At 40.1% G+C, this 27,151-nt stretch overlaps 2 protein-coding genes across 25 annotated transcripts in view; one reads left to right on the top strand and one right to left on the bottom strand.

Annotated features, from left to right (window-relative positions):
• Positions 1 to 107: 107 nt before the first annotated feature.
• LOC308065953 (general transcription factor IIE subunit 1-like) lies at positions 108 to 18,954 on the top strand. The gene is made up of 5 exons (XM_080392644.1): positions 108 to 6,697; positions 13,328 to 13,801; positions 15,045 to 15,246; positions 15,756 to 15,982; positions 16,384 to 18,954. Exons 1-5 carry the CDS (start codon positions 6,604 to 6,606, stop codon positions 16,776 to 16,778), a joined length of 1,392 nt encoding a protein of 463 aa, XP_080248770.1. The 5' UTR covers positions 108 to 6,603; the 3' UTR covers positions 16,779 to 18,954.
• The window catches only part of PCM1 (pericentriolar material 1), a 43,630-nt gene continuing 34,847 nt past the window's right edge, over positions 18,369 to 27,151 (bottom strand). For 17 of the 24 annotated variants that reach the window (XM_080387174.1, XM_080387192.1, XM_080387194.1 and 14 more), the window contains 8 exons: positions 25,978 to 26,037; positions 24,069 to 24,207; positions 23,216 to 23,364; positions 22,200 to 22,269; positions 20,926 to 21,182; positions 20,613 to 20,705; positions 20,371 to 20,494; positions 18,369 to 19,531 (listed from right to left, as the gene is read on the bottom strand). In XM_080387174.1, the coding sequence (XP_080243300.1) occupies positions 19,506 to 19,531; positions 20,371 to 20,494; positions 20,613 to 20,705; positions 20,926 to 21,182; positions 22,200 to 22,269; positions 23,216 to 23,364; positions 24,069 to 24,207; positions 25,978 to 26,037 (918 nt within the window). In that variant the 3' untranslated portion in view covers positions 18,369 to 19,505. The remainder of the gene's footprint in view (positions 19,532 to 20,370; positions 20,495 to 20,612; positions 20,706 to 20,925; positions 21,183 to 22,199; positions 22,270 to 23,215; positions 23,365 to 24,068; positions 24,208 to 25,977; positions 26,038 to 27,151) is intronic. The other 7 variants (XM_080387196.1, XM_080387197.1, XM_080387187.1 and 4 more) reach the window with 4 other exon arrangements.

The following is a 27,151-nucleotide window of genomic DNA, read 5'->3' as shown; positions in this document are numbered from 1 at the left end:
TTCATACCTCATGCACATTACATATCACATAGAGGAAAGGGCATTCACTTCCAAATAGACTGATTTTAACAGTGTCCAAAGAACTGATTTCTTTCTCAAACTGACAGTGAAAGCGATTATCGTAATCTGAAGTAGCCAACTACTAATAGTGGTTGGGTTGTCTGGGGGAGATTTTGTTCAGTTGGTTGTTTTTTGGAAAGCAGGGTAGGGCGGCCAACTCAGACTGTGCCGTTGGCCAGAATTAAAATTAAGCCGTGAATTTAAAGTTGCCACTGGCATAAGGGAAGTAGTTGCTGTCTCTTTGGTGTCTGCAGAGACAGTATTGCCTAAGGCATTCGAAGTAAAACTGGCAAGTTTGTGACATCTAGTCACAATGGGATTCTTGATAGCCAGAACACAGAACAGTACTAGTGTAGTGCAGAAGTTCAGAACAGAGGATACTGCAGTTTTCTGTACGAAACAGTAAAGGCTACTTAAGATATTTATTTTAATAATTGAAAATTTAACACTTAAGTCTACAGCAGAGTAAACAAGTTATTGCTCATTTTTGCAAGTCAACTTTCATCCAGGTGTAACCGACTAAGTTTTATTTAGTATTGCTTCCTTTTCTAAAAGAAACACTAAAATTTCTCCAGGGCTTCTGATAGTTTCCCACAGCATCCTTGTAGAGAAACTGATGTGTTACAGTCTAGGCAGGTGGTCTGTGTGGTGGGTGGGGAACTGGCTGAGAGGCTGCACCCAGAGGGTGGTGGTAAATAGCTCCTTTTCAAACTGGCAACCTGTCACCTGTGGGGTCCCCCGGGGGTCAATAGTGGGCTCAACACTTTCATATTTTCCTAAGTGATCTGGATGATGGGATCAAGTGAACCCTGATGAAGTTTGCCATTGATACCGAGCTGAGTGGGGACCAGTGGACACTTCAGAAGGGAGAGCCACCCTGCAGGAACACCTGGATAGGCTGGAAGAGTGAGCTAACAGGAACCTTTTGAAGTTCAACAAGGACAAGTTGTAAGGTCTTGCACCTGGGAAAACATAATCCAGTAGTGTGGCATAGGCAGGGAGCTCTGTGGAAAGGGATCTGGGGGCGTCCTGGTGGACAACAAGCTCAGTATGAGTGAACAGTGCACTGCTGCAGCAAAGAAAGCCAACAGGATGCTGGGTTGTATCAACGAAGTCATCACCAGCAGAGATGAAGTCATTACCCCACTCTGCTCAGTGCTGGTCAGGTCACGCCTGGAATGCTGTGTTCAGTTTTGGTCCCCACTATACAAGAAAGATGTGGACAGACTGGAGAGGGTCCAGAGAAGGGCCACAGAGATGGTCAAAGGACTGGAAAGCGTGCCAGATGAGGAAAGGCTGAGAGAACTGGGTTTGCTCAGCCTTGAGAAAAGAAAGCTTAAGGGGAGACCTTACTACCACGTTCCAGTATTTAAAGGGTGGCTACAGAGAAGCTGGAGACTCCCTTTTTACAAGGAGTCACATGGAAAAGATGATGGATAATGGGTACAAGTTACAGAAAAGGAGATTTTTTCACAACGAGAACAATAAGCCATTGGAATAATCTCCCTAGGAAGTGGTGGATTCCCCAACATCGGACACTTCTTAAGATGTGGTTGGACAAGGTGCTGGGCCATCTTGTCTAGACTGTGCTTTTGCAAAGAAAGGTTGGACCAGATGGTCCTTGAGTTCCCTTCTAACCTGGTATTCTGTGATTAAAAGATAACCTTTAATCATCCCTTGTTTCAGTAACTAGGTTACCAGATTACAGCAAACTGTTATTAGAGGATTGCAGTGGGGGAAGCAGGGACAAAAAGAACGCTATTTGCCAAATAACTTTAACAGCTAATAAAGAGACATGGCTTCTGGTTGAAGAAAATGAAGCACTGGTGTTCTGGGCCCTAGAACAATGCCTGTAGTAGCACAGCTAGAAACAATTTAAAGGGGTGTAAAACACTGACAGGGTGAGAGCACACAGGAATCGGCGTCCCACTACTTAAACTGACATTACAAAAAAGGGCTAGCGTAGTTACACATCTTAAATTTTTTTTTTAACTGAAGTACGCAAGCAGAAGTATGTTAACATGATTGTACTACCAGAGTGTATTTTAAGACTCAGTCATAAATATCGAAGCTACGTAAACTAAAATCAACATAACAGCATGATTTAGATTTGGGGGAAATGCAGGTAGTGTGTAAAATGCAGCTTCTGGGACATTTGATTCATGTAAAATGGTTAAATCGAGTCAGATGTTACAGTCTGTACCATGAAAAGCACATCATATACTTCTGAGTCTGCACCTTAATCTGGTAGCGGGTTGTTTAGATTTATTTGGAATTAGTTGCATAACAGCCATAATCAAATTACTTTGTCATTTAAAAATAAGTTTACTTATGAGTCCTGTCCCACTTTAGCATATGTGGAGCAGTGTAGACTATTTAGAGTCATTAACTAATGAGCTTTTGGTATGTCCCTTGTGCAAGACAATCCACATTCCCACACTGGAAATTGCTTTACAATTGCAAAAGCACAGCTAAATCCAATGGATGTCTCTCCAGAGCCTGAACATATATGCCCGCTATTGACTAAAATAAGCAAAGATGTTTAAAAACAAAACCCTCAACAACTATGTCTTACTGTTTCTGCCTTAATATAGAAAAACTGATGAATGTGATTAATTGCTTCTTGATTTAAGCTACATCTGTCAACTCTGAAAGCACTTGTTCTGAAGGTTTTCTCAAGCCAGACCAAATGTTTAATTTGCTCATGGTACAGAGAGAGACATTGATTTTTAACATCAAACTTCCTCCTGGCTTCTGCTGTCCTGGGCACTGTAATGGAAGCTAAAACCATTTCACTGAAGAAATGTATACAACTACTTGCAACTTTGGAATTTAATTTAGCCTTTTTTCCTTTGGTTTTTGTTTGCTTGGTTTTTATAGAGACGCAAAGAATAAAAATAGGTACGTTTCTTCATTTGCTGTACACATAGCTGAAGTACCTCACAAACGCAGAGGGTCGTCAGATTATTTTATTTTTACATTTGTTTTTTTCCTAGATCAAGTAAGAAACCATAAGTGTTTTCTTTTTTATGTTTAAATAAGAGATTTACACAGCTTTCCTAGTTCTGGGTGAAAAATCATCAAATGGTTGCAAAAAAACCCCACAAACGAAACAAGACAAACATAGTTTTCTATTATTACTGCATAGTCTAGTTCTGTGAAGAACAGCCTCTGTATTTTAGCTTCCAGCAGATTTATACTTTTAATGTAAATACAAAGAGTTAATCCAGTTTATTCTGAACGGGATCAAATAAGATGTTAGAGGAAAGACAAAGCATTTGTTTGGGTGTTGGCATTTAAAGGCAGAAAGAAGTCAGTTTGCAAAAAAATTTTACACCTCTGCAATTTAAGAAAGCCATGACTGAAGCTTCCTCTTCAGAGGAAGAAAGAATGGCATCTCCTGTGTCAAAAAGCAAAATGTTGGCAGCTAGTGAGGACAGGACAATCCAGGAAAGGAATTTGATTCTGTCAAAATCAAGCAGTAGTTCTGGGACACACATGCAAGTGAGTTTGCATTAGAGTCACAAGTGAAGGCCTCGCTTAGAAGCAAAACTCCAGAGCAGCACCCACAGGTGGTCTGTAAAATATCTGCCAGGAAAGCAGCAAGAGTAAATAGAAGACTGAAGCTGGAGCAAGCAGGCATGACCGAGAGTGGACTGACAGGCAGCAGCTGAGAGCTTTAGGCAGGCACCACAACCAACAGCAAAATAGCCCTCCCTCCCGGCACAAACACCTGTCCCCACCGTCACACGGCCAGCTCTTTGGGCTGCAGGTGGAAGGAGAAAGAAAGAAATGCAAACAGAAAGCTCAAAAGCTTGGACTTCACCGTAGTGGCAACAGCAGGCAAATGACTTGCATATGTCACAGATTGTCAGATGGACTTTCTTTTCCTCTTGGAGTTCCAGAAGTGTTGGTGAGAAAGTCACACCCAACCCCTCCAAGCAGCAAAACCTCTCATCCTTTGCACCAGAAGAACAAGATGAGCCAGAAAGAGTAATGCTCAATCAAAGCGGTGGCAGAAACCACAATTTGCCTTGGGAAGAAAACTCCAAATATTTATGCATTTTATAAGAAACTGCCTTTGTTAAAATGTCTGGAAACACAGCATACCAATTGGACAAATACTTGAAGCAGGCAGACCACGCAGTTCTTCCAAGACTACCACCCAGTTTTTCAGAGCATGATAACTGGCAGTATCAAAGATTTTAAAGGTCTTGTGTAGCTAAATCTGCTCCCACACTCTGTTACTTAGAAAAGAGGACAATAATTATAAAGGAGTTAGTCTGTTTACATACTCAGAAGCACTGTGCTCAGCACATTTTCTGATCTACAGTGAATCAGCTCCGAATTACATTAATTATATATGGGACAATCTCAGTCTAATTTGTTTTGCAAAGTTTTTTCTCCTAGCTCAAGGGTTATGCATAAGCAATAGCAGAACCCCAGTAGTGAGGTTGTCTCTGCTGAGTATTCTGTATTTAAGGTAACTCCAGTCAAAAGGCTTGCTTAAGGTTTTCCATGGTTAGTCTTGACTTTCTTTTAGACTTGCTAAGCTTTCTCTGTTAGACAGATACCCAATGTAGAGAAAAAAATCATCCTTAGACTTTTCCCTCTTTATATTTCAATGAAAATGTTTCATCTCATTAAGAAACACAAAAAAAATTATTTTCTCTGTAGTAAAAAAAGAAAAAAGGTCACAAGCACTGAGTTGTAGCAAAGTGCTGAAGTGCCATCTTGTTCTTAAAGCAGAACTTTAATTCAGGTACCTGGAGGCGTTTGGATTAGACATGGCCTTTTCTCAGGCTACACCCACCATCTGAATTACACCAGTATTCAAACCTTTGAGTAGTTACATATAATTTGCATCAACTTAGTTCCCAAAATGCTACATCTGCATTCCTACAAGAGGTGTACATGCACCATCCCCTGAGAGCTGGAAACGGTTCTTTTTAAGATACCCATATCCAGCTGCAGAAGGTGGCCTTCTGCATGACCCAGGTGGGAAAAAGCAGAAGCGACTGGATGGAGAGGGGAAAACAGGGGAGGGGGAGGAACAGGAAAATGGGAAAGGGGGCAGGGGAAAAAGAAAAAAGGAAGAGCAGGAGCCAGACTGTCAGGATATGTCAAAGGAAGAAGTACAACAGAACGGGAAGACAGCCGAGAGTGGCGGGCTATGAAGATCTAGCAAGTGCGGTGTGCTCCTCTCTGACCTCCCTGCTCCCCGCGTTAAGCGTTCCTTTGCTGCCATCTGAAACCAGCCAAAGCGTGCCTCCCGCTGCAGCAGCCCGCTGGTTAGTAACTGCTGTTACCACGTTGTTTCAAATTACGCTGAGAGACGTTAAATCTAAACTGATCCTCTAAGAAAAGAGTATTGACATTAAAAATACATGTTATCCCAAGCAACTGTTCTTCAAAGCAAGGTAAGTTACATTAAAAGCATACTAAGGTTGTGAAGCATCCAGAAGCAAACAAGCATAGCAGCCATTCATGTCCCTTCCTTTTTGGGTGTGATACAGCCTCTTTGTGTGATCCCCAGATTCCTTTTATCGAGATCCCTTGTTTCACTCGCTGCACAGCGACAGGCTGCGTTCTTGTGACGAATGGGGACGGCATAACAGAGGAGAAAGGCGGCTGCTCTGTTCCAGCTCTCAGGACGGTAAATAAGCTAACGCCTCGCAAGGGAATGGATGCTGTTACAGACCAGGCAGATCTAAGCACCCACTGGGACAACTGAATTCTCACCCCTTTTCCTGGCAGGTGCTGCACAGGCAACCCAGTAGGCTGTGTTGTTTGGCCAGTACCCAGTCTGGGATACCACTGGTTGTATTTTGGAAGTACTGATCACAATGGCAGTCAAGACAGAGGGAGCTATGCTGCAGGAATATAAAGTACTGTAAAATGTATCTTAATTTTTTTAATCTCAGTTCAGGCACTCAAAATTATCCAGCAATCTTGGTTTCAAATTCTGTACCCCAGAGCTCCATATGTAACACAAGCACAATATCCTCTATCTTTCTAGATACCGGGAAGATTACAACATAAACTAATCCAAAAAGAGGTCTACAGCCCTCCGACCAAGTTAATTTAGTTCGATACCAGCGTGCCTTCAAGGATCGTGGAATTAAGTAATACAAGGAGAACACCACAGGAAAACCGATAAGAAAATGAATCGTCTCAGTGCAAGGTTTGGATGGTTCACAAAATAAGCAGGGCTCAGGGCCACACGTGGGAGCTGAGCGTTAACCCCCCCACACTGGCTGAGGCAGAGACACTGCGAAAGGGCCAGCATGGGGGAAAAAAAAAAAGAGAGATGTGACTGTGATTAAGAGCCCTGTGTGTACAGGGCAGCAGGTGACATACAGGCACTTCCTGTAATCCTACTGTTTTCTTATTTTGCAGTGCTTGAATGCACAAGCTAGGCATTTTATTTTTTAAACTCAGGTCTGGGTATCAGTTGACGTGGAGAATGTAAGATACTGCAGAACGTAGCTTCCATGTGCGTGTCCAGGAAAGGCAGAACAGCAGCTGTTCAGCCCAGAGAGGATGATAAAGGAACTTGGAACAGCTCCCATTTACTCCAGGTGCAGGTCACAGCCTCCCACCGGGCCGTCTACACCAACCTCCGCTCTGCCAACAGGTAAAATGTACTGCATTTGCTGTGAGAACCTTGATTATACCTTTATCCCCCAAAGCAGCAACCCACTCATTTTCTCCTTCAACCTGTGATCAGACTCTGTACTCACTTCTCCCACCTGAGACTTCTCAGCTGATTATCTGCCTCCTTTTCATCAAGTAGCCTGCGAGTGCCATGCATGCCCACACCATTCCAGACAAACATCCCCGCCACCCAAGGGGGTTTGACACGCAGCCAGGCAACCTTGCCTATCCCCACCTCGAGCTCCCGTTGTCAGTGATGTCTCTGTTACGCAACATCGCAACAACACACCGGCACAAACCCTGCTTCCCACGGCCCTCGGTGCCAGGGCTCCCAGCAGTCAGAAAATACCTGCTCAAGCCACGCTTTCTTTTTGTATTTTTTGGCCTGTGATTTTCACTCCTGCACTGAGCGTGCACAGCAAAGGCAGCACAACGTGAGCCTGTACCAAATTCCCTCCCAGCCGCCCAACAGGCAGCCACCCGGCTGAGCAGCACCTCTGCTGCGTGGAGCTTTACCCCTGCTAGGTGGAGGCTGAGTGTCCGTGACAAACAGGTGCAGCTTGCCCAGGTGATGGCCGTCACCCATTTCTGAAAGCACTGTTAGCAGCCAGACCATCACTCTCCTTAATGCAGAAAGTTGTTTTGTGTTTTCTTGTGGTCTGGTTCCACGCCTGCGCATGCAGGCTGAGGACTGTCACATCAGTACCAGCACTGAGGTTACGCGACACTTGCCCTGTTCAAAACAGCTGGCAAGGAGACCCACGGGTATTACTCAGTGTAAACATTTCCCACAGACTAAACACAACAGGTACCAGCAAGTAGTCTTGCTCCTTTGCATTTCTAGTGCAACACAACAGCAAAGGAGCATACTCAAGAACAACTTTATGGAAAAAGGTCTATCTGCTTAATTTTACCTGTGTGGACATTTTAAATTTGTGGTTGAAGGTTTATGCTGATTAGATTTTTCAGCTGTGGGTATCTGCCTAATAGTTTCTTATTTAATGGAACAAAGAAGAAAAGAGTAGTAGCAAGGTTTTTCCCCAGCATAAAGCATGAGACTGATCCTGCTACTATAAATCACAAGCAAGAGCAAAGCTAAACTTGGGGATTTTTTTTTATAGTCACCTGTTCCTGCAGTTTCTAACCTGCAGTTTCCAACCTTTGAAGTATTTTCAAATCTAAATTCTTCCTACAGCTACTAAAATACGAGGTTTCTTTTCTAGTATTGACTGTTTCTCAGAGGCACTGTGTTCTGTAGTGATGTTTACAGATGCCAGTCCCACAACCCATCCTATGCAGACAAACACCCACACTTTTGGGGTTTCCATAGACCCATGTGCCAGGTAAGCTGGAGAGCCAGAGTTCCGGCAGCAAACAGCAGTACAAAAGCACAGTACAAGCTGCAACACGTATCTAGAAGACCTAAGTCACATTACCACAAAACACCAGCCTCCCCTGTGCATATATTAAAAAATAATCTGAAAGACACGAAGATTTGAGATAGAATATGATGATTGCAATCCTAATAGGATTCACCATTTTAATCCCGGATGTACGGTGTCTGGCAGCCTTCTTTCAACATAGTTTTTAAACACAGATATCTAATTCATAAAATGAAAAAATAGTATCTATAACTTTATCTTCTAGAGAAATAGCTGAAAAATGGGGTTTTGTTTCCTTTCAAAGACATAAACTACCTAAAAAGATTAGTAAGCAAAAATGCAAAAACTAGTAAACATATAAATTCCAGCTTCTTTCTTTGCAAGATGAATATTTCTTTGCAAGGTTGATATAAAGTTTCCAGATTTGTTTGGTTATGAAAGCTTCTAAACATAAATAACGTAAATTACCTATACTAAATATTTGGGTTGCAGCAACTAAAGAGGAATAAATTATTATGTTACTTTCAGTCTTCTAAAGTCATGCTAATGAAAACACTAATCAGATCGCTGTCACTTACATTTTCAGTCCTTGCCTGTCGTAGGTAGATTTCATTGAGCAATATGATTTAAAACTTTATTGTGATGCAATGTATGCAAGCCTGAATTCATTCAGTTGCTAATGAAATGCGATGGGGGGGACTTTTTTGCTCCAGCTGGCTGATAATTAGGGCATATCACAGATAGGTCTAGGAAAAGGCTGGGAAATACTTAAGCCTGTTTTGCAGTTACTTTGAGCTCTTAAGAAAGGAGCAGTTCTACAGTACCAGCCTGAAGTTTTCTGCCTATACAACAGAGGTAATGATCAGGTTTTTTTAACTTACTTCAAATGGTGAAGTTATATGAAGAATGACAAAAGACTACTTTAATAAATCTTTCTGGTTTAGTGCCTTTTAAAGTGTGAGGTGGGTAGTTTGCTTTCTCAGGCAGCTCAAATAAAATGTTAATTAAGCAATTGGTTTCAGGGAAATCTTGCAGAACTTGCTCTATGTGATGCCTGTTAACTTGAAATGCTGCTTTTGATAGTTGCCTGCTAGCACAGCAAGCAACTGTACAGGTTTCCCAAAGCACAAAAAGGATCTTAAAGGTAATTCTTGCTTTTGCGGAAAACAGCACATTGCATTCGTCTCTCCTTGATGAAGATTATAATTGTTGCATATTAACTATAAGCAGAAGGGCCTCTCTGGCATTGAAGTTACTGAATAATCTTAAAAATAATTGATGTAATAAGAAGGTAGCTCCTACTCTTATAAATGTAAGTACTTTAAAAGAAGCTAAAGGTAGAAGCTAGACTGTGACTTGTAAGATATCTTGTCTGTATATGCTGTCGGCTGGAAAAAAAGAAAAAAATCTGCATGAACAGCAAAATACTTGTCTTAATACAGGCTGTAGCTCAGCTGAAGAGCAGATTCCTGTTTAAAGCCATCCTCCCTCTGCAGGAGCTGCTCCTCTTCCTCCTCCTTTCCTTGTTAAGGGTGGTCTCCAGCTCTTCTTAAAAAACTGCTGCTTGCGAACTGAAAACTACACAACTTTTAAACATCAGCAGTTTTCCTGAATTGCAAGACTTCAGATCCAGCATTAGATGGACTGGAGAAATACAACCTCAAATATACCAAAGCACTTGGAGAAAGCTTTCCCCCACTTTGATTTTATTAGTTTTTACTGTAAAATGCACACAGGTTTGTTTCTTTTGTAGCTTAAAGGAACACTTCTCAAGGGGTTTGTATTTTCCATGAATGTTCTTCATTCAGGGCAAATTAAGCCATTTTTTAAAAAGAAAACCATTTCCTTTTACATTGAACAAAGGCTTACACATCTAAACTTCCACTGCAAAGAGACAGCAGACAGCGGGTTCTATGGATTTGTTCTTGAGAAAAAGCTTTTCAGTTGTCTCCCAGGATATATTCATGATATTTTACACTGTGTGTTTATGTACGGAGGAGTTCTGTTGTGTGTGGGTGGTGGCTTTTTTTCTTTCCCTGAATAGTTTGCATGGTTGTAAGACTCTGGACCTGAAGAGCTTTTAACATCAAGGTGCTCAGAAGCACTTTGGTGCAGTCCAGACTTGCTAGCACTTCAGAGTACTGCTTGCTTTAAAGGCGCAAGTACGCGATGCAAGTTGGGGTAAGGAGTCATCCACAGAACTGATAGATCAGCAAACCTCAAGCTTACAGTTCAGGTCCTACTTCTTCCTTAATGTTGTTAGGTACTTATCATGGTCCCTTTGAAATTATTTCATTCTGTATTTGACTTAGGGTAAGAAAAAGCAGTCATGAGACCTGCTCCTAATTAATACAAGTCCTTTAAGTGTCACGATTCTGCCCCCATTAGCCAAGGACTAGATACAGAAGTGGTTTTGTTCTTTTTTCAATAGTGCCACGATCCAACTGGCATTCATATAAAGCAGAGGGCACCATGGCCCTTTCTGAGGTGCTAGCCCGGGCTAGTGCATGTGAGCGGTACCATATCCGATACAGATCCTGGGGCTGCACTTCATGCCCCTCAGTGGGGCTGGACCAGGTCACACAAATACATGATGGCTGCTTGCCGTTGGGCCTGTGCCAGAGGCTACAGTGCCTCTGTCTCTGGGCTATATGCCCACAGTATAGAAGGACAAGGCTCACTGCTCTCCAGAGCCTGAGAAGACTCAAAGCCATTCCCCTGATTGCTGGGGCTGGCTGAGGGCACTGTCCATCCTTCCCTCTGCTGAGTATAAGCCACCACGCAGACACAACTTCTAAAGTTGTGAGGCCAGAAAGAGGACGAAAGAGAAGTCTGCAGCTTACGTCAGCATATTTTTCTGTGGAACAAGTCTGATACCTGTCAGTGCTCCAGACATCTTGTGTTTTATGCTGAAGTGCCCCTGGGGTTAGAACACTGGAACCCAGCCCTGGGTCAAGAGCAGTAATCTGAGCTGTCCTGCACAGCAGTAGCTTCTCTGCTGTCTGAAGCTTCCTGGCGATTCTCAATATACAAGTAGTCTCCTCCGCATACCCTTACCCTGACTTCAAAGGAAAGCTACTCAGCTCTAAAGGCAAAGAGCCCTTGCTGTGGATGGGGAAAGGAAAATTGCCTCTGGGACATGAACATCGCTGAGTGGCTCAAGGACAGCCATGATGCTGTTATCCTATAGGTCTGCATACGGTTTTATCTGGCAGAAAATGCACTGGCAACTTGAGGTAGCTCATCCATCAAGGAAAGAGGCGGAGATGTGATTGCAGTCAAAAAGGTTTTATTCAACTTCTATTCTTTTTTCAGCAGGTGGAGTTCCTGACTCCTGGCTCGAGTATGTCCCTGTCCCACTGCAGACACATCCATGCACACGTACACAGACTGTGTCATACCCTTGCTAGGGCTTGGCTGGCAGCAACAACAGGATTTAGTTTCTGGGAGACTTGGTTGAACACAAGCTCAAGGTCCTGTGGCTTCCTGCTTGTGGAAGGGAATATTCTTTATCTAGTCATGCGATGAGCTACGCTGCCCTGCTAACATGGGACAGTCAGGTGCGCTGTAGTTAAGCCTTTTTTGAGGATGAGGACAAAGAAGTGAAAAACTACAACAGTAATTTTTTTAAAATTGCTTCTTTCTGAAGGCTTTTGTGAAAAAGCATAGGAATGGTGGTCTTACAGTCTGAGGAGTCCTATCAAGGAACTGACTGACGTTCCCACAGCTTCTGTCCTTGCTGTGGTTAAATTTAACTCTCTTGGAAGAGAGCAGAAGAATTTAGGTTAGACGAGACCTCTGGAGGCTGTCTGGTCCAAGCCTTGTTCGTGGCACAACCGATCTCAAAGCAAGGTCAGGCTGCTCGGGCTCTTGCCCAGTTGCAGTACAGAGGCTTGACCCCCTCCGTGGGCAGCCCGTTCCAGTGTTCCCCCCCACTTCCTCGTGGGAAATTTAGGTCAGTGTGGTACTATTGCCTTCAGACCAGCATCTTTACATTTGGTTTAGGTTACCCAAAACATAGTGCTTCCCCTGTGAGATGCAAATTTAAACGACTAGGCTCCTGCAAATAAGTTTTGTTTAACTGGGATTTCTGACGAAGGTCACCTGGAAGCTCTGTGTAGCAATATGCGACTACCTGGGCTTGAGCAAGATGCCCCTCAGCAGTGGATGCCAGTGCTAGTGCTGGCGACATACCATGGCATAACTTGCCATCCCTCTACCCACCCACCTTCTGACCCGGTAGCTACACCGGCGTTGTTTGGCTGCGTGTTGCATGGTTCTCTGCAAAGCCATCTGTCTACAGGCTGCAGTATCAAATATTTCTGTAGGATTTTAACATGCCTCAAAGAAGAGAATTGAGATGTGGCTTTATTGAAACACGCCTCAATTTATTTTTCCTTCTCCCTCCACTCCTCATGAATAAGAAACAGGGACAGCTGAACTGATTAGAATTAGTTGCATTCTATTAAATGGGATTAGGAACGGGTTATTGCCAGAAGCCCTATGCCCCTGCAGAGGAGAAGAGGGCTAAAGAGGAAAATCTGCTACAAATGTTCCCTGGTGATTTAGTGTGGTGGGACAAGCAGGCACAGCCCCAAACAGCCTGTGCTGAGTGAGGGCAGTGCCAGACAAGATGGAGCGTCCTGCGCTCCAACTTTGCTAGGCATTTGTTTTGACTATGGCAGCCAGCAGAAAAATCACAAAGAGCAAGCTAAAAGGTGCTCAAACACCTCCTGTGGCTTTGCCACAAAGGGAGTTACCGTCTCAGCTAGTTTGCCTATTGTTATGAACTAAACTGAAGATTTCTTGCCCAGCTTGTGTTGTAAGCCTTACTTTTAAAGGCATATAGTATTCAGTTCAGATCTTATCTGGCTGGCTGTGAATGAAAACGGGTCCTTCAGGCAGACCTAGACATGCAAGTTAACTGTGCTGCCTTCTGTAAAGAGAATTATGAACTTTCTGTAACCCGTTCTCCTAGATATCTTCTATGGGGTTTTACACAAGAGGACATGAATATTTCAGGTGTAATCATTGTACTTCAAGATTAGGTAATCTTTGATATCTATTGATACCTTCCCTATCCCCAGGTGCAGGTTAAGGATTTTACATTCATCTTTTCAGTGAAGACTCTTGCAGAACTGCAGGACAGCAAATGACCTGCTTTGTACCTGCCTGTGAGCACTAAGAAAGGTTTGCTGCAGCTCACCTCCCTTCTGTTTGTTGTACAGCACATCTGGTGGTGCTTCAGCTCCTGATGGAAGAGCAAAACGTCATCACGGAGGTCCCGGCAGCCCTAAAGCGCCTGGCCAAATATGTAGTGCGTGGTTTCTACGGTGTGGAGTACTCCCTGGCCCTAGATGTACTGATCCGCTACCCCTGTGTGAAAGAGGATGACTTGTTACAGTTGCTCAAGTATGAACATAAACAACTGCGTAGTATCCTGAACACACTCAAGGCAGAAAAGTTTGTGAAGGTGCGTATGAGAGTTGAAACAGGGCCTAATGGGAAGAGCACAAGGCACAATTACTATTACATCAATTACAAGGTGCTGGTGGATGTTGTAAAATATAAACTGGATCACATACGCCGGAAAATAGAAGCAGATGAGCGGGATTCGACTACCAGGTCCTCTTTTAAATGTCCATCTTGCTCCAGCACTTACACAGACCTTGAGGTTAATCAGCTCTTTGATGTATTTACAGGTATGTTGCTTATATTGCTGATTTGCTCTTATCTTAATAACTCTGGTAGCACAAAATTGGCTCCTGTGCAAACTTTGCAATAAAAGCTGTTAGGATATACTTGTTTGCTCGTGGACAAGGGCCTGGGACAGGAGAAACTGGGAGGTAAGGGTAAGAGAAAAATACCTCTGCAAAACAGGCCAAGCAAGAGGAAGAATACTTTTGAATATACGAGCTGGAGCTGGGAGGCAGATTGCAGGCCTCAGCTTTGCCACGAGCAGGATGCTTAGCCTGGTTTGAGGTTACTCATCTAAGTCTTGTGAGTCCCATGTCCTCAGATGGAAATGAGAATACAGTACTCGCTCTACTCCATTTTGAATGTGTTAATCATTTGTGTGTTCAATTCTTCTGATGGAAGCATTGGACAAGATGGATAAAACTGTTTGTGGCCACCTACTGTAATAAGCATGTTGCAGCTCTGCAGCAGGGGAGAGGTGTTCTATTGCTCCGGTGCTGGAAACGGGGAACTTCAGGCTCCTCCCAGGGCAACGCAACACATCTGCAGCAGAAGTGGCATCAGAGCTTGCTGGTTTCTCTTCTCTAAAATCAAAATGACTAATTAGAGAGTAATCCTTCAAAAATGCGGTCAAATGGCATCCTACTGCAATACATTACTCCAAGTGCCGCTACTGTGTTAACCCCTAGGTCATGGTATTGGCAAAAGATGCCAGAGCCGGGAAGAATGAACCTCATATGACCAGCTGGAAATGTCAAAGGTGAAATGAGTATACTGTCAGTTAGCAAATTCCTCCATTTAGAACAAAGGGATGGACTTTGTCAAGTTACTGAAATGCAACCATTGGGGCTGGTGATACATTTTAATAGCATATGCTTTAAATATATTTCTTTTGCTTAAAAAATGAACATAGGTTTTTAGCATACACTTTGAACAACTAAAACCAGATGCTCTTTATGCTTCACTATTGCTATTTCTCTCTTGCATAACAAGTGTGTGAATATCAGTCCTTGTCAAATAAAAAAGAAAAAAGGTGGGAGGGAAGGGAGAAAAAAAAAGAATGAAAAAAAAAAAAAAAAAAAAGGCTTACCTTTATAACTTGAGTTCTTGAGTTCCCCTAGTTAATGTGAATGAATGGATAAAGTCAGAATATTTTGGCAATTGTCCAGACTGTGGATTTCTTAACAAGGTCCTGCAATCTTTTGTGTCCTACGAACATAAGAATTTCTAATTTGGATAATGTTGCAGAGACCTTCCGCTGCACTTACTGCAATACTGAAGTAGAGGAAGATGCCTCAGCACTTCCTAAGCGTGAGGCTCAAACCTTGCTAGCAAAATTCAATGAGCAGCTTGAACCTATCTTTGTGCTACTGCGTGAGACTGAAGATATTGTTCTGCCATATGACTTGCTGGAGCCTCAGCCAACAGAAATACCAGAATTATCAGAAAGGTATAAACATACCCCTAGAATTTCTGATTTCAATACAAACCCCCTAACAACTTTCCAGCTGTAAAATCTTTGAAATACTGAACTTGCAGTATACTTTCAAGTCCATTCTGCTTTGTTCATAATACCTAAGGCATTTTAAATTAGTTATGTATTTATAGTTTTGCTTTTGCTACCTTTTTTTATCTTAAATAAACAACTTTCCAGACTTCCCCTTCATCTGATGTTCATAGCCCGTTCTGTGAGAAAGTAGTTTCTCTACTAGTGTGCTTCATCCAGAGATGCCCTACTGAAGAACCCATGCAAAAATAAATGGTTCAGAACCACTTGCCTCTGACAGGAGGTAACAGGAAATGTGAATTGTTTTAATATAGAACACTTAAAGCCGGTCTGCTAACAAAACATGCCTTTTTTGGTCTCTCTCTCTTTCTTTTTTTTTTTTTTTTTTAAATGGGAACTGGGGGATTCTTGCCTGCATATAACCTGCTCCAAATGGGTGACATTTCATTCAGTTTTGATGATAAGGTGCGTTCAAGTGTGCTGGAATCCTGCAACCAACCTGAAAAATGGCCCAACAGAAGTTCATCTTTTGGCAATATGTACACTCAAAACTTAGTTATTGATGTGCAGAACTCTGAGCCCAAGAAGAAAACAAGAGAAAAAGCAACTAAAGAGCAACCTATCTGGATGTCACAGAGCACCGTGCAAGGAGCAACAACAGCCACCAACAATAGTGTTGGTAAGTTTTAAGCATTAGCAAATACTTAAAATTCAGCAGCCTTGCTGCATTTAAATAAAGCTTTCCCATTGAAAATGTAGTGAGTTTGGTTTAGAATCTAGCATAACGCTTTGGTTCTGCACTACTGGATATCAGATCTGTTTCTAAAAACTACCCTTTAGACTGATTTAGGTGGTGGTAGTAGTAAAGCCAGAGCTCAGGTACCAGGTCCTGAAATTTCTAGCTCTTAACTATGCAGTAACATTAATGGTACTCCTTAAAAGTGTAAGGCTCTTGGAAATGTCTGCACTTTCAAGAAAATTCTAAAGTGTGGGTAAAAATGATCCAGGGTAGAAAAAATAGAAGATGCCTGTGGTAACTGTAAACTATTGCTACCTCTAACACTTAGTATTGTGTATTAGGAGTAAATGCTTCTGAAGAAACTAGAGAAAGCGTTAGAGAAACTGTCAGCGATAATGAAATCATCAAGACTCTTCTGATCCATGAATCCAAGTCATCATCTAGCACAGACCAGGCTCCTGTTGTCAAAAGCAAAGTGTCTGAATCGGGCAGTGATACTAGTGAGTCTGAAGAAGATACCAAGTGCTCAAGAAGAGCAGGAATGGAAGTAGCAGGCAGCAATTTTAAACAAGAGGAGGAACAGGAAACACAAAGTCCTATTTTAATGGTAGCTGGTCAGCCTCGTTCCTATGGTGAAGTTTGTGAAAATCCAGAGCTTGTGTGTCTCATGACAAAAGAAGAGAGAGAAGCTTATATAAAAATAGGGCAAGAAATGTTCCAATTTGTCTTTGAATAAATACTACTATATGAATATGCAGACTTGTATAGAGTCAGTGAAGGCTTCTTTTGAAATAAGAGAGCCTGATAGTTTAACTTATGTTCTTCAAGGTTTACCACTCCTGTTTGAACTCCTTGCTGTTAAGCAACATAGTAATCCTGTAGTAGGAAACAATATGGGTTTTTTGTCTTAATGCTTAGACTTTGTGAATACTGTAATCTGTTTTGGACTATGGATAATTTCAGGATACAGCAGGATCTGATTAAAATAAAGTTTCAAAAGCAATGTTGCAATCTAGTGTAAGAAATCAATTATTATACCTTCCTCCCAGAAGCATCAGATACTTCCAGTAGTGAAAAATGAGTCAAAGCCCAACACAATTTGGTTTCACTCTGTACCACGGCATTCCAATTGTTTTGTTGGGTCATTTGCTATACAACAGTAACAGATGTTACACAGCAACCTTTCTCTAAGGGAAGAGCTGTTACTAAATTGTGTTAGCTATAGAAGAGAACCAGCTCTGGCTCTTAACTTTCATCTTTAAAATAGTTATCTGAATTCTTTGAACTCATTGCTCATGCAGAGCTGTCTCTGAAGTGATGAACACTGGACAGTAAAATATAACATTCATTTTGGTTCAGACTGGTAAGGAAGCAATGTATCAAGCAGAAGACTGCTTGTCATATCTCATTTGTGCACTCTATAATCTTTTTAAGCACGATCTTCTCTGCCACTGGACAAGCACATTCTACTTGAACTGAACTAGTATGAGTAGAAGGACTGACATCAGAACAGAAGCCAGTTTAACTTCTTCAGCAATTCTACTACTTGAGCAATGGATAATGACAGCAGACTAGAAGGGTGCAAACTGAAACACAGGAGGTTCCCTCTGACTGTGAGGAAACACTTTTTTACTGTAAGGGTGAATGAGCACTGGCACAGGTTGTGCAGAGTTGGGTTGTAGAATCTCCCACCCTGGAGCTACTCAAAAGCTACCTGGGCATAGACAGCCCTGGGCAACCAGCTCTGAGTGACTCTGCTTGAGCCAGGGGGTGGGGGGGCAAGATGACCTCCAGAGGTCCTGCCAACATCAACCATTTTAAGATTCCATGATGAAAGGGTATAGAAAAAGTTCAACCAAAGAACTACCATTTCAGTACATTGTTAATGTACACCATTCCAGGGCCAGAATTCAGTAATGGCATGTGCCTGTGCTATTTCTTGAGCTTAGAGTTTAAGGATTAACCATATAAACTAGATTTGTCTCAAAATATGCGCAAATCTTGTTCTACTTCATGAAAATTTCCTCTTTTAGGCCTACTGAATGATTCTTGTGCCCAGTTAGTGATTAAAACCCTTAGTTTTGTTTCACTTTCACAGGTTTGCCTTTGTCACAATGTGTCTCCTCTACCCTCAAAATCGTGAAGTTTTTTTCTGCAGACAGTATCACTGTGAGTTTAAAGCCTGCACAGTAACGAAACTATCTTCAAACCTTTTGATATACTTTGGCAATCACATGCCTTTTGTCTCTGAAGACAATTTGCCACTTCAAAATTCACTCATAAAACCTGGAGACATTCAGAACAAATGAACTAGAAAAAGTCACAAACAAACCATGCTCTCTCTTTATTCAAACTTCAGGTGTATTTAGGCTTTGCTGTCACTAGATTATCTCCCACAGCACATAGCCATATTATTATACTAATTCAGGATTTATGTTCCTTTTGAGGTTAAAGACAACCATTGTTTAACTATTTTGAGAGAAGCCTTGTGTGTGGTTAAGGTAAGCAGGATCTCCAATACAGCTAGGCTGAATAAGCAGTTTCCAGCTCAGCCTTATGCCTTACTGTTATTATTAGCAACTCTGATCTGTAAAACTTGAACAACCCCATGAATGTTCTTCAATCTACTCTTCTACAATCTTAATTCTGCCTTTGCCATGAGACTTCATTAAGTGCCAACTTTAACTTTTTTCAATTGCTGCAATTGAAAATGTTACCCATGACAGAATACTAACATTTTCAGAGAGGTTTAATCCTTCGCATACTGAAAGTACAAAACAAAATGCAGAAAAAATACAGATGGTTTCTGCAGTTAACTACAAACCCAGAGTATTTACTTCACCTCTGATAAATGCTGACAAAAATTAATTCCACAGGCCATTAACAGGATTTTTATTATTTTTTTTTTTATACAGACCAGCTATAGCCTGGGCTATAAAGGCAACATGTACATATGTGCTGTGTCTATGCCTCATATTTGTAGAAGAGGGAGAAACTTAGTGGGACAAGAGTTTCTTGTCCCAGGAAAATTAGCAGTGTTTCTCTGAAGAGCAGTACAACTGCTACAAGCAAGCCAACACTTAAAACTTAACTTCCAGCAACACACCCAGCATACCATTTTGTAAGCCAGATTAAAATTTTTCAACAACAAGTTAACAGACAAGTCCAAACTTTATTTAAAGCTACCGTTCTGAACAATTTTAAAATTACTAAACAAGTCACAATAAGAGATAAAAAAAGATTAAGACAGAAAAAGAACAGTGCAGCAAAACTGAATAGAAGATGACTCAGTTCCAGCTGTTCAGGCTGCCACAGGCAGAAGTTAGCATACCTATCCCTAAGAGGCAGCGTGTCAGAAATTTTACATTTTTATACACTTCCAGAATTCTGGGAAATTAGTGCTGATCTTCCATAAATGTTTGTATACATGGAGTTTGGAACTGTAGATATCTTCAGGTTATTCTCATGCACTTTGAGCTCCAAAAGTTTCTGTAAAATAAAGAGTATACTCATTACTGTCTAACAGCTACAAGGCAAACATGGCTCTTGGCCACATTTCAACTCCTTGTAAGTATCCATTAAGGCACCTTCATGAAATATTTCATCCCCACCTTTTTTCCACAGCATTCTGAGCCATGGCTTACTTGAACACCTACAGCTCCCCACCCCCCCCCACCCCCCCCCCGATTACGAATGGCTTAGTTGCTAGCTACCAGTTTCATGTGGTGCTACATTCTTAGCCAGACTGTTGCCACAGCAGGCATGTGCATCCATATTCACCAAAGTGACACCACAGACTTCTGCTAGCATAGTTATTGCTGTTATACACACAGAATTTTTTCTTCCTCACAGTATGCTTCATATGTAAAAGTTTTTCTTTTCCTGAAGAGGTATTTTACTACTCTGAAAAGTTTCTTGAACTTTTCTGTTACAGAAACACCGAGCAGTCTGTCAGCAAATTATACTGGGCATTATTAAATCAGAGAATAGCAATCAGAATTTACATTATCAAACCCAAGCTTGTGTAACAAGAAACAAAAAATACTACTCCATTTTAATAAGTTTCAAAACCATTATGTTTAACATACCTCTAACATATGTTAACTTTTTATGACTATCAGCCACAAAATCTAATAGAAGTATATAGAAGGGACATGGAAGGCAAAACCCCTTCATGTCAATACATATTTCCAAATGTGTAACAACAAAAAGGGCTATTCTTTCAGCACCGTAACTGTTCACTTCAATCGATAACAAGGTATTTAAATTCTAGGCCATTCCAGAGTGTTTTCCCAATAGGTGCACAGGATTTAGAAAACAATCTTTACCAGGTTCTTTCAAAGTTTGGGCATCTCCTACTAATTCTTGATCTTGAGCTCCACCTCCATCTAGTAATTCATCAGACAAACTATTGGTTTGGGCCTCCGTTGCCATTTTCTTCATTAAATCTGCCTTTGTAACAGAAAAAGCAAAACTCAAAATTCTGAATAATCATCTAGACAGCAATAAGAATTAAGACATTTAGGGTGTGCACTTCTAAACAACCACCCCACAAACAATAGCAAAATACCTCTGAATATACTGCAAGTTTAAGGGGCAAATATTCCACCTTCACAAAGTCATCTTCATCAGATTTTTGACTTACATTTCCAGAACCTGCTTCCTGTTAATACAAACAGTGACATTTAAGGAAACACTGCTACTTTAGTTTTCGAGTGAAAATAAAACAATTTTTTACTATATTATCATAAAGAAAAGCAAAAACCAATGCCCATATCAAAACTGCAGATGAAAACTGAACAAGACTGGAAACCAGAAAAAAACCCTGAAATAGAAAAAAGCTTCTATTTGTCTTGGGTGTATCTTAACTGAAATATACGCACATATTCATTCATTAACACAGGTGACTCTGTATCGGGGCTGCCAGCCATGGAGCTTTCAGAACTTGCAGCAGATTTGTTTCCCACACATGTTGAATCTAGTGTTTGAGTTTCATTTACTGGTAAAGATGAGCTTGATTCTTCCGTCTTTATAGCGGCGGTTATAAAGGATTCTGGCACATTGACTGTTAAAGGTGATGTATTCTCCATGACATTGAGGTAATAAGGCAAAATTGTACCCACATCTGGTTCACCTGAAACTACAAAACTACATTTTAACTAGGCAGAGACAGTAAAAGATTCCGAGTGCAGAAAAATCCCAGATTATTATTCTTTTTTTTTTACAAATTATGATCCAAAGCTACAAATATGAGCAATGAAAGTGAATTATAGTCTCTCAGATCAACACCAAGCTGATTGAAATAAAACATGTTATTTGTACTCTCATATGCTTAAGTATTTATTTCACCAGACAGTATGTGACATAGAAATTTCTGACTTGATACAGCTTTTTGCCCTTTTTTTTTTTTTTAATCAAAAGCCACTTCTAAAACTATGACCTACTATAAAACATTAATTATAGGTATGATGAGATTTAATACAGAACAATAAATTCCTTAACATTTTGCCATATTCTTGTGGCAACACAGGATCTAGTCAAATACTGCTTTTAGTCTATGAAGAGACCAAAACAAGTAACAGCAACAGAAAAACACAGAAAAAGGCAGTGGTAACAACAGTTAGAAGTAACATTCATACCATCCAGTAGTGTTTCTGTCTTTTGACTCAGTTTGACTTTTTTGTCTTTTGACTGTCTCAGTTCTTAATCAGTTACAACACAGAATTAGTCACAAAAATAAATCTTTATATTTTAAAGTGATTTGAATTGCTAGGAAGTAGTAGTAACAGAAAAAGCAAGTACTAGACAAATCTAAACATCAAAATACTGTAACAGACAAATTAGCTCTGCTACAGTTGTGTGCCAAAGGTTGCAACAATTGGCTGGAATTCATGCTGTTGTCAAACATCAAAACCACATCTTCTTAAGTAAGATTATTCCAAGTTTCCTCTTTAAATGGTTTGCCATGTCTATATCAACACAGATGTATCTAGTCAACTGATGTGATTCCATGGAAAAAACCAGCCGACTAAACTCTTGCAAATTTGACCATCTTCCTCTTAATTACATGTACCACAGGCACTGTCCGAGATAATTCTCACAGTATGCAAATCTACATAGAAGTTTTAATCTCGCAGTTACTGCATATGGCACTCACCTTTAACAGATTCTTGTTCTGATGCCAAAATCTCAGTGTTTTTTGTCTTACTTAATTCTTGGTTTGAAGTCTATTGGGGAAGGTGAAAACAAGTTAGTGCAAATTCCACTAATCAGCTTTGTATCTTATTGGCTAATTTATTCCTCCTTGCCAACTAGTATACTTGCTCCATGTTTTTGTCTTTTCACTAGTTGGACATAAAGACAGCAAGTTCTACTCTCCATTCATCAACTAGTCAACAAGACTTTAAGAAACTATTAACACCGATAGGTATGTTTGATCTGAACATTTCATTTTCTTTTCATTATTGCTGTTCCCAGGTAAACTCTTCGGTTCCACTGAAAAGATCTATTGTTTTAGCCTTTAGAGTAAAACATTCCAGTTACACCCTTGCCTAATGTTAATAGCTGTTGAGTAAAGCGAAGTTTCTAAAGTTTCAGAAGTTAATCTTATTTGCCAAGATGTAAAGAACTGACAAGTCTCCAGAACCAGATCACACACATCCAAATGTTTTTAAGGAAACTAACAGTGAAATGACAATAGCAGACAATAACACTTCATCATTGTTCTAGGAAGAAAATTGATAGGATAAAGAGAAAAAAAATCAAAGACATGCTGGAATACACAAGTCAATGCCTTCTGCAAAAAGCCTGGTTAGAACCTGATGTCAGTAAACAGAGGAAGAACCAGTTAACCGTTGAAAACATGATGCTTCTTTGAAAGTTTATCTTTTTTATTGCAACTTAACATTTTTCCTCTGACAGCAGATTTAAACATTAGTTTTGTCTGTGTCCATCTGTCCATTTTTCCATCAAATACACCAATATAAATTCAGGAGGGGAATGCTACATTTTTATATGTACCAGCTACTGCCTTCATGTAATTTTTTGTATCATTCTTCTACTTTCATGAGTATGAATAACAGTGCTACAAGAAAAACTGAGGTACATACAAATATGTACTGAAAAGCTATGCACTTGCTTAGGTTTGTTCGGCATTTACAACTTTGGTGATACCTGTTCATTTTCAGTTGTTGTTTCACTGCTGGCTTGCAGTGATGTCTGCACATCAACAGGTCCTTCATCAAATTCTATTTCTTCATCTTCATTCTCATCTTCTCCACTGCCATAGTTAGTCAGAGCCTGGGTTTCTGCTTTTGATAAACCTGAAGGCAAATCAGCGTAAAACCACTTTCATATTGGATTTACATACTGACAGAGACTGACAAAGCTTTTGCAAATTTACTGTGATGATCAGTTATAACTCTTACTTCAAAATATTCTTTGAAATTAAGATACAGTAATGACTTAACTTTTGAAGATCCCTATCGTCCACATAAGCTATATTACAAACACACACCACTGTGTTGGGGTGAAAAACCCAAGTTATTAAACAAGCTGGGGTAAATAATGTAAATAAATGGAAGCCCAAGCCATGAGTAATTGCTGTAAGATGACAAACAGGACAAAAAAATTATTAAAAAAAATGCAAGCTTAAGCAGAAAATATTTTAAAAATCATCATTTAAATAAAAAACTGTAAAATTCCAGCAGCTTTCAAGTTGTTCAGGTTAAAGGTTAAGAAACTTTAAGTTTAGCTGAGATGGGATGTGTAACTTAATCTGATTCTAACATGTGTTTTTACAAATCTACTGATTATAAAGAGAAAAAGCTCCTCTAATTGCAATATTTAACTCTTGACACAATACTAGTAGAAACAGTACTGGAAAGCTTTCACTGGTAAAGACCAGACTAGAAACATCTGCGAGAGAGGGTGTTACACAGCAGTACTTCATACAAATCCTGTTGTAAAATTAGTCAAAATTACAGTGAAAGCATTGAATAATGTGGTACATAAAAAGCCCACTTACTTATTGCCACTGGACCGCTTTCACTTTCCTCATCTTCCTCTTGATCAGATGCATCAGATCTAATACTTTCAGGAACTCCATTACCATCATACATTTCTGAGTCTGGTACTTGTTTAACAGTTTCAGTCTCACCCTTGTCCTAGGAAAACAAGGAATACTGTGCAATTTCATGTTTGTTTATCTAAAGATTAAGCTATGGTTTCTACATTAAGAAGTGACCTTTGTTTCTCAAAAATAAAAAAAATCTTCAGACTAAAAATTAATGTTTAAAGTAGTCCTTAAGGCCTTGAAATGAATAGTGCAAAGCTACTCCTGAAACACAGCATCAGAACCTACTATAAGACATCACACACTGTTCAGACATAGCTATAAGGACATTGTAACAGAGTATTTCATTATCTGAAACGCTTTACAATGATCAGCATGCTAGTTAAAAAATTTAAATTAGACTTGTCATTATCAACACACCTGCATTATTACCGTCTAGGGACTTCCCTGCTTCTCCTAAATGATCTCTAGCGAAAATTAGCAATATTCCTAACTGCAGCTTGTCATTTCTCTAGCAATAGCTATTCACCAGTTACTCTGCTGATTTGCTAAATACCTTCAGTGTGAAAATTCTGCTCAGCCTTTATGAACTCCAAGTAAAGCCCTGAGTTTAGTTCCAAATCTTGAAAGGACTCTCCTGCACTACAACAACCATAACAAGTAACACACAGCTTTCCACTTCTACTTCCAAAGCAGTGTGACAGAAGCTCTAAGCCCCAGAAGAAAGCACTGACTCTATGCCCATACATGCTTACACATATGCCTATGCCCATTTAGGAAAGCATTTGACATTCTACTTAGTACATTACCTGTATCTTTCTCTTTGGCTGGAAAAAGCTGAACATTCCAGCAGGAAATACAAAACTTCATATACAACTCTCTCCCCAAACACAATTTTAGTTGTTTTCAAAACAAACTTCAAGAGAGAAAGGAGAACTTTCGGACACTAACGTTTAATACTCAGAGCACACACGGACTTTGACTCTGAGGACCAGTGTCCCAGCTCAGAACATCTGCATTTTCCTTAAGGTGAAAAGCAAAGCAACTTACTCCATATGATTAAAAAAAGAAAGTGTTAATTGCTAAAACCAGTTAAGCTGTCCATCCTTGTTATTTAATTCTTCAATGAATGACTACATTCTCAATGCTCTGAGCTGAGAATACAGTCAACTGCCCCAGACCAAATTCCACAATAAACACCTTCAGAACAGGTCTTTTTTCTTTAAGATACACAAAATGAATACTACATAGAAAAACAAGATCCTATCCTAAAGCTGCTCAGGGAATATCACAAATTCTTCTATCACAGTTGTGTAGCATTTAACAAACTTTGCTCTTTTTAGACTTTCAAATTGTCAATACTAAAGCAAAGCTCATTCTACATAAAGGTCACCAACAATAAACAGGAAAGCATCTTTAATACTGTCCTTGTTGATCTAAATGCACTTCTTGAAAGGTAACAAGATGTTTTAGAAGAAATGCATCAAATAGTCTTTACACTGCTAATGGCTCTGCAGTAGAAACAGGAATAAATACAAAAGCAACCAAAGAACTAATACCCAAGTCATGCTTACTGAATGCATATAATAAAAAAAGACATCGATGAAGGCAGATTTTTTTTGTAGTCGTTTCCCAGATCATCAACTCAAACTAAAAAGTGGAAACTATAATTTACTCTGTTACTTTGATAAACTAAATCACTGAAAATAACAGAAAGGAGATAAACCCCATAATATTTAATAAACTTACGAACGCTAGGAAATGGGCTGTTTACTAATACTGGATTTATATGACAGAAAACAGACTAAGGGATCTGTGAAATCATCTGAGGAATAAACACAGTTGAAAAGCATAAACATACTTTGTCCTCATCGACGTCTTCAGCAGATGAACAAACATCCACCTGGAGACCTTTTTTTGCCTAGAAGAAACAGAAACTGTCTTCAATTTTAAACTGAAATAACTTCGGAAAACTAAACCAAAACTAGGGCTTCATGAAAGCCACAGGGAATTCTATACTACAAAAGATGTTTACACAGATGCTTTTAAAATTTTAGAGTTATACAGCATTACAAAAACTGTGCTAACCCTTTTTATTTAAACAATTATGTTTAAATGGGCTAATTCTGTGGTCTGTGGTTGAATCTTACTTAACATATAGAATTAGGTATACCAGCTCTGGTCAAGACAGAGCACTCTATTTTTCAGTGTGGAATCTGAAACCAGTTAGCTTTGTGGAATCAAGACAGCGACAAAATTGAGCAAGATCAGATGTGTCTGCATCAGGGTTCCAGAGCTGAAAGCAGTGAGAAGACCATACAGGCAGATTTGTGTGTGTCCGTGTCTGCACAGCACCTACTGGTTCTGGCCCATCTTTGGCTCTGTCGAATCTGAACTGCTGCCACAGCACCAAGTCAAACATCGACCTTCTCTGTCTTCCAGGAGAGAAGAAATGCCAGATCTAAGTTGGCTCCACACATTCTCATAGCAGTGTATAAACCAATCCTTTATGTAACAAAGGCCCAATAAGCATCTTCAGATAAAGTAGGAAGTCGTGTCCAAATCTTTCCGGATTCAAAGTGTTTCTCTGGCCTCTTCACAAGACACTCCACAGCCATGTTACCGGTATATCTAAGTTGAACTACCTTGAAATACAGCTGATGACATGCTTAAAACTACGTAAAGGACTTTACAGATTCCTGAAATATCTTCTACTGACATTTTAAACTAAGAATGAGTAAAGGGTTTGCTTTGGCATTTGTATTTCTAAAAGAAAGCTGAAAGCACACTGAAGTCATAAATATACTATACAAGAAGTAATATTAAGGTAGGTACCTGACTTATTTAAGTATATGAACATTTTTTGTTTAAGTGTTTCATTTTGTGAACAGTTCATTTAACTATAAAAAGCTCTGTTCCTAGAAACTGCAATATTAACTTTAAAAATGGTGATACAATGTTTGTAATAATGTTAATGGTGTGAAAACCAACCAAAACTTGCTTTGCTAGAGCAAAATATGTACTACAGTCTCCAA

Source organism: Falco punctatus, assembly GCF_963210335.1.
Source record: "Falco punctatus genome assembly, chromosome: 1".
NCBI lineage: Eukaryota > Metazoa > Chordata > Aves > Falconiformes > Falconidae > Falco > Falco punctatus.
This window is presented reverse-complemented; position numbering and strand designations above follow the sequence as displayed.

What these genes read in the sequence shown, in the direction of transcription:
- LOC308065953 (XM_080392644.1), top strand. Translation starts at nt 6,604, where the DNA reads ATGATAAAGGAACTTGGAACAGCTCCCATTTACTCCAGGTGCAGGTCA. An exon ending in GCTCTTTGATGTATTTACAG is followed by an intron (nt 13,802 to 15,044) that starts GTATGTTGCTTA and finishes ATAATGTTGCAG; the next exon opens with AGACCTTCCGCTGCACTTAC. An exon ending in ATACCAGAATTATCAGAAAG is followed by an intron (nt 15,247 to 15,755) that starts GTATAAACATAC and finishes CATTTCATTCAG; the next exon opens with TTTTGATGATAAGGTGCGTT.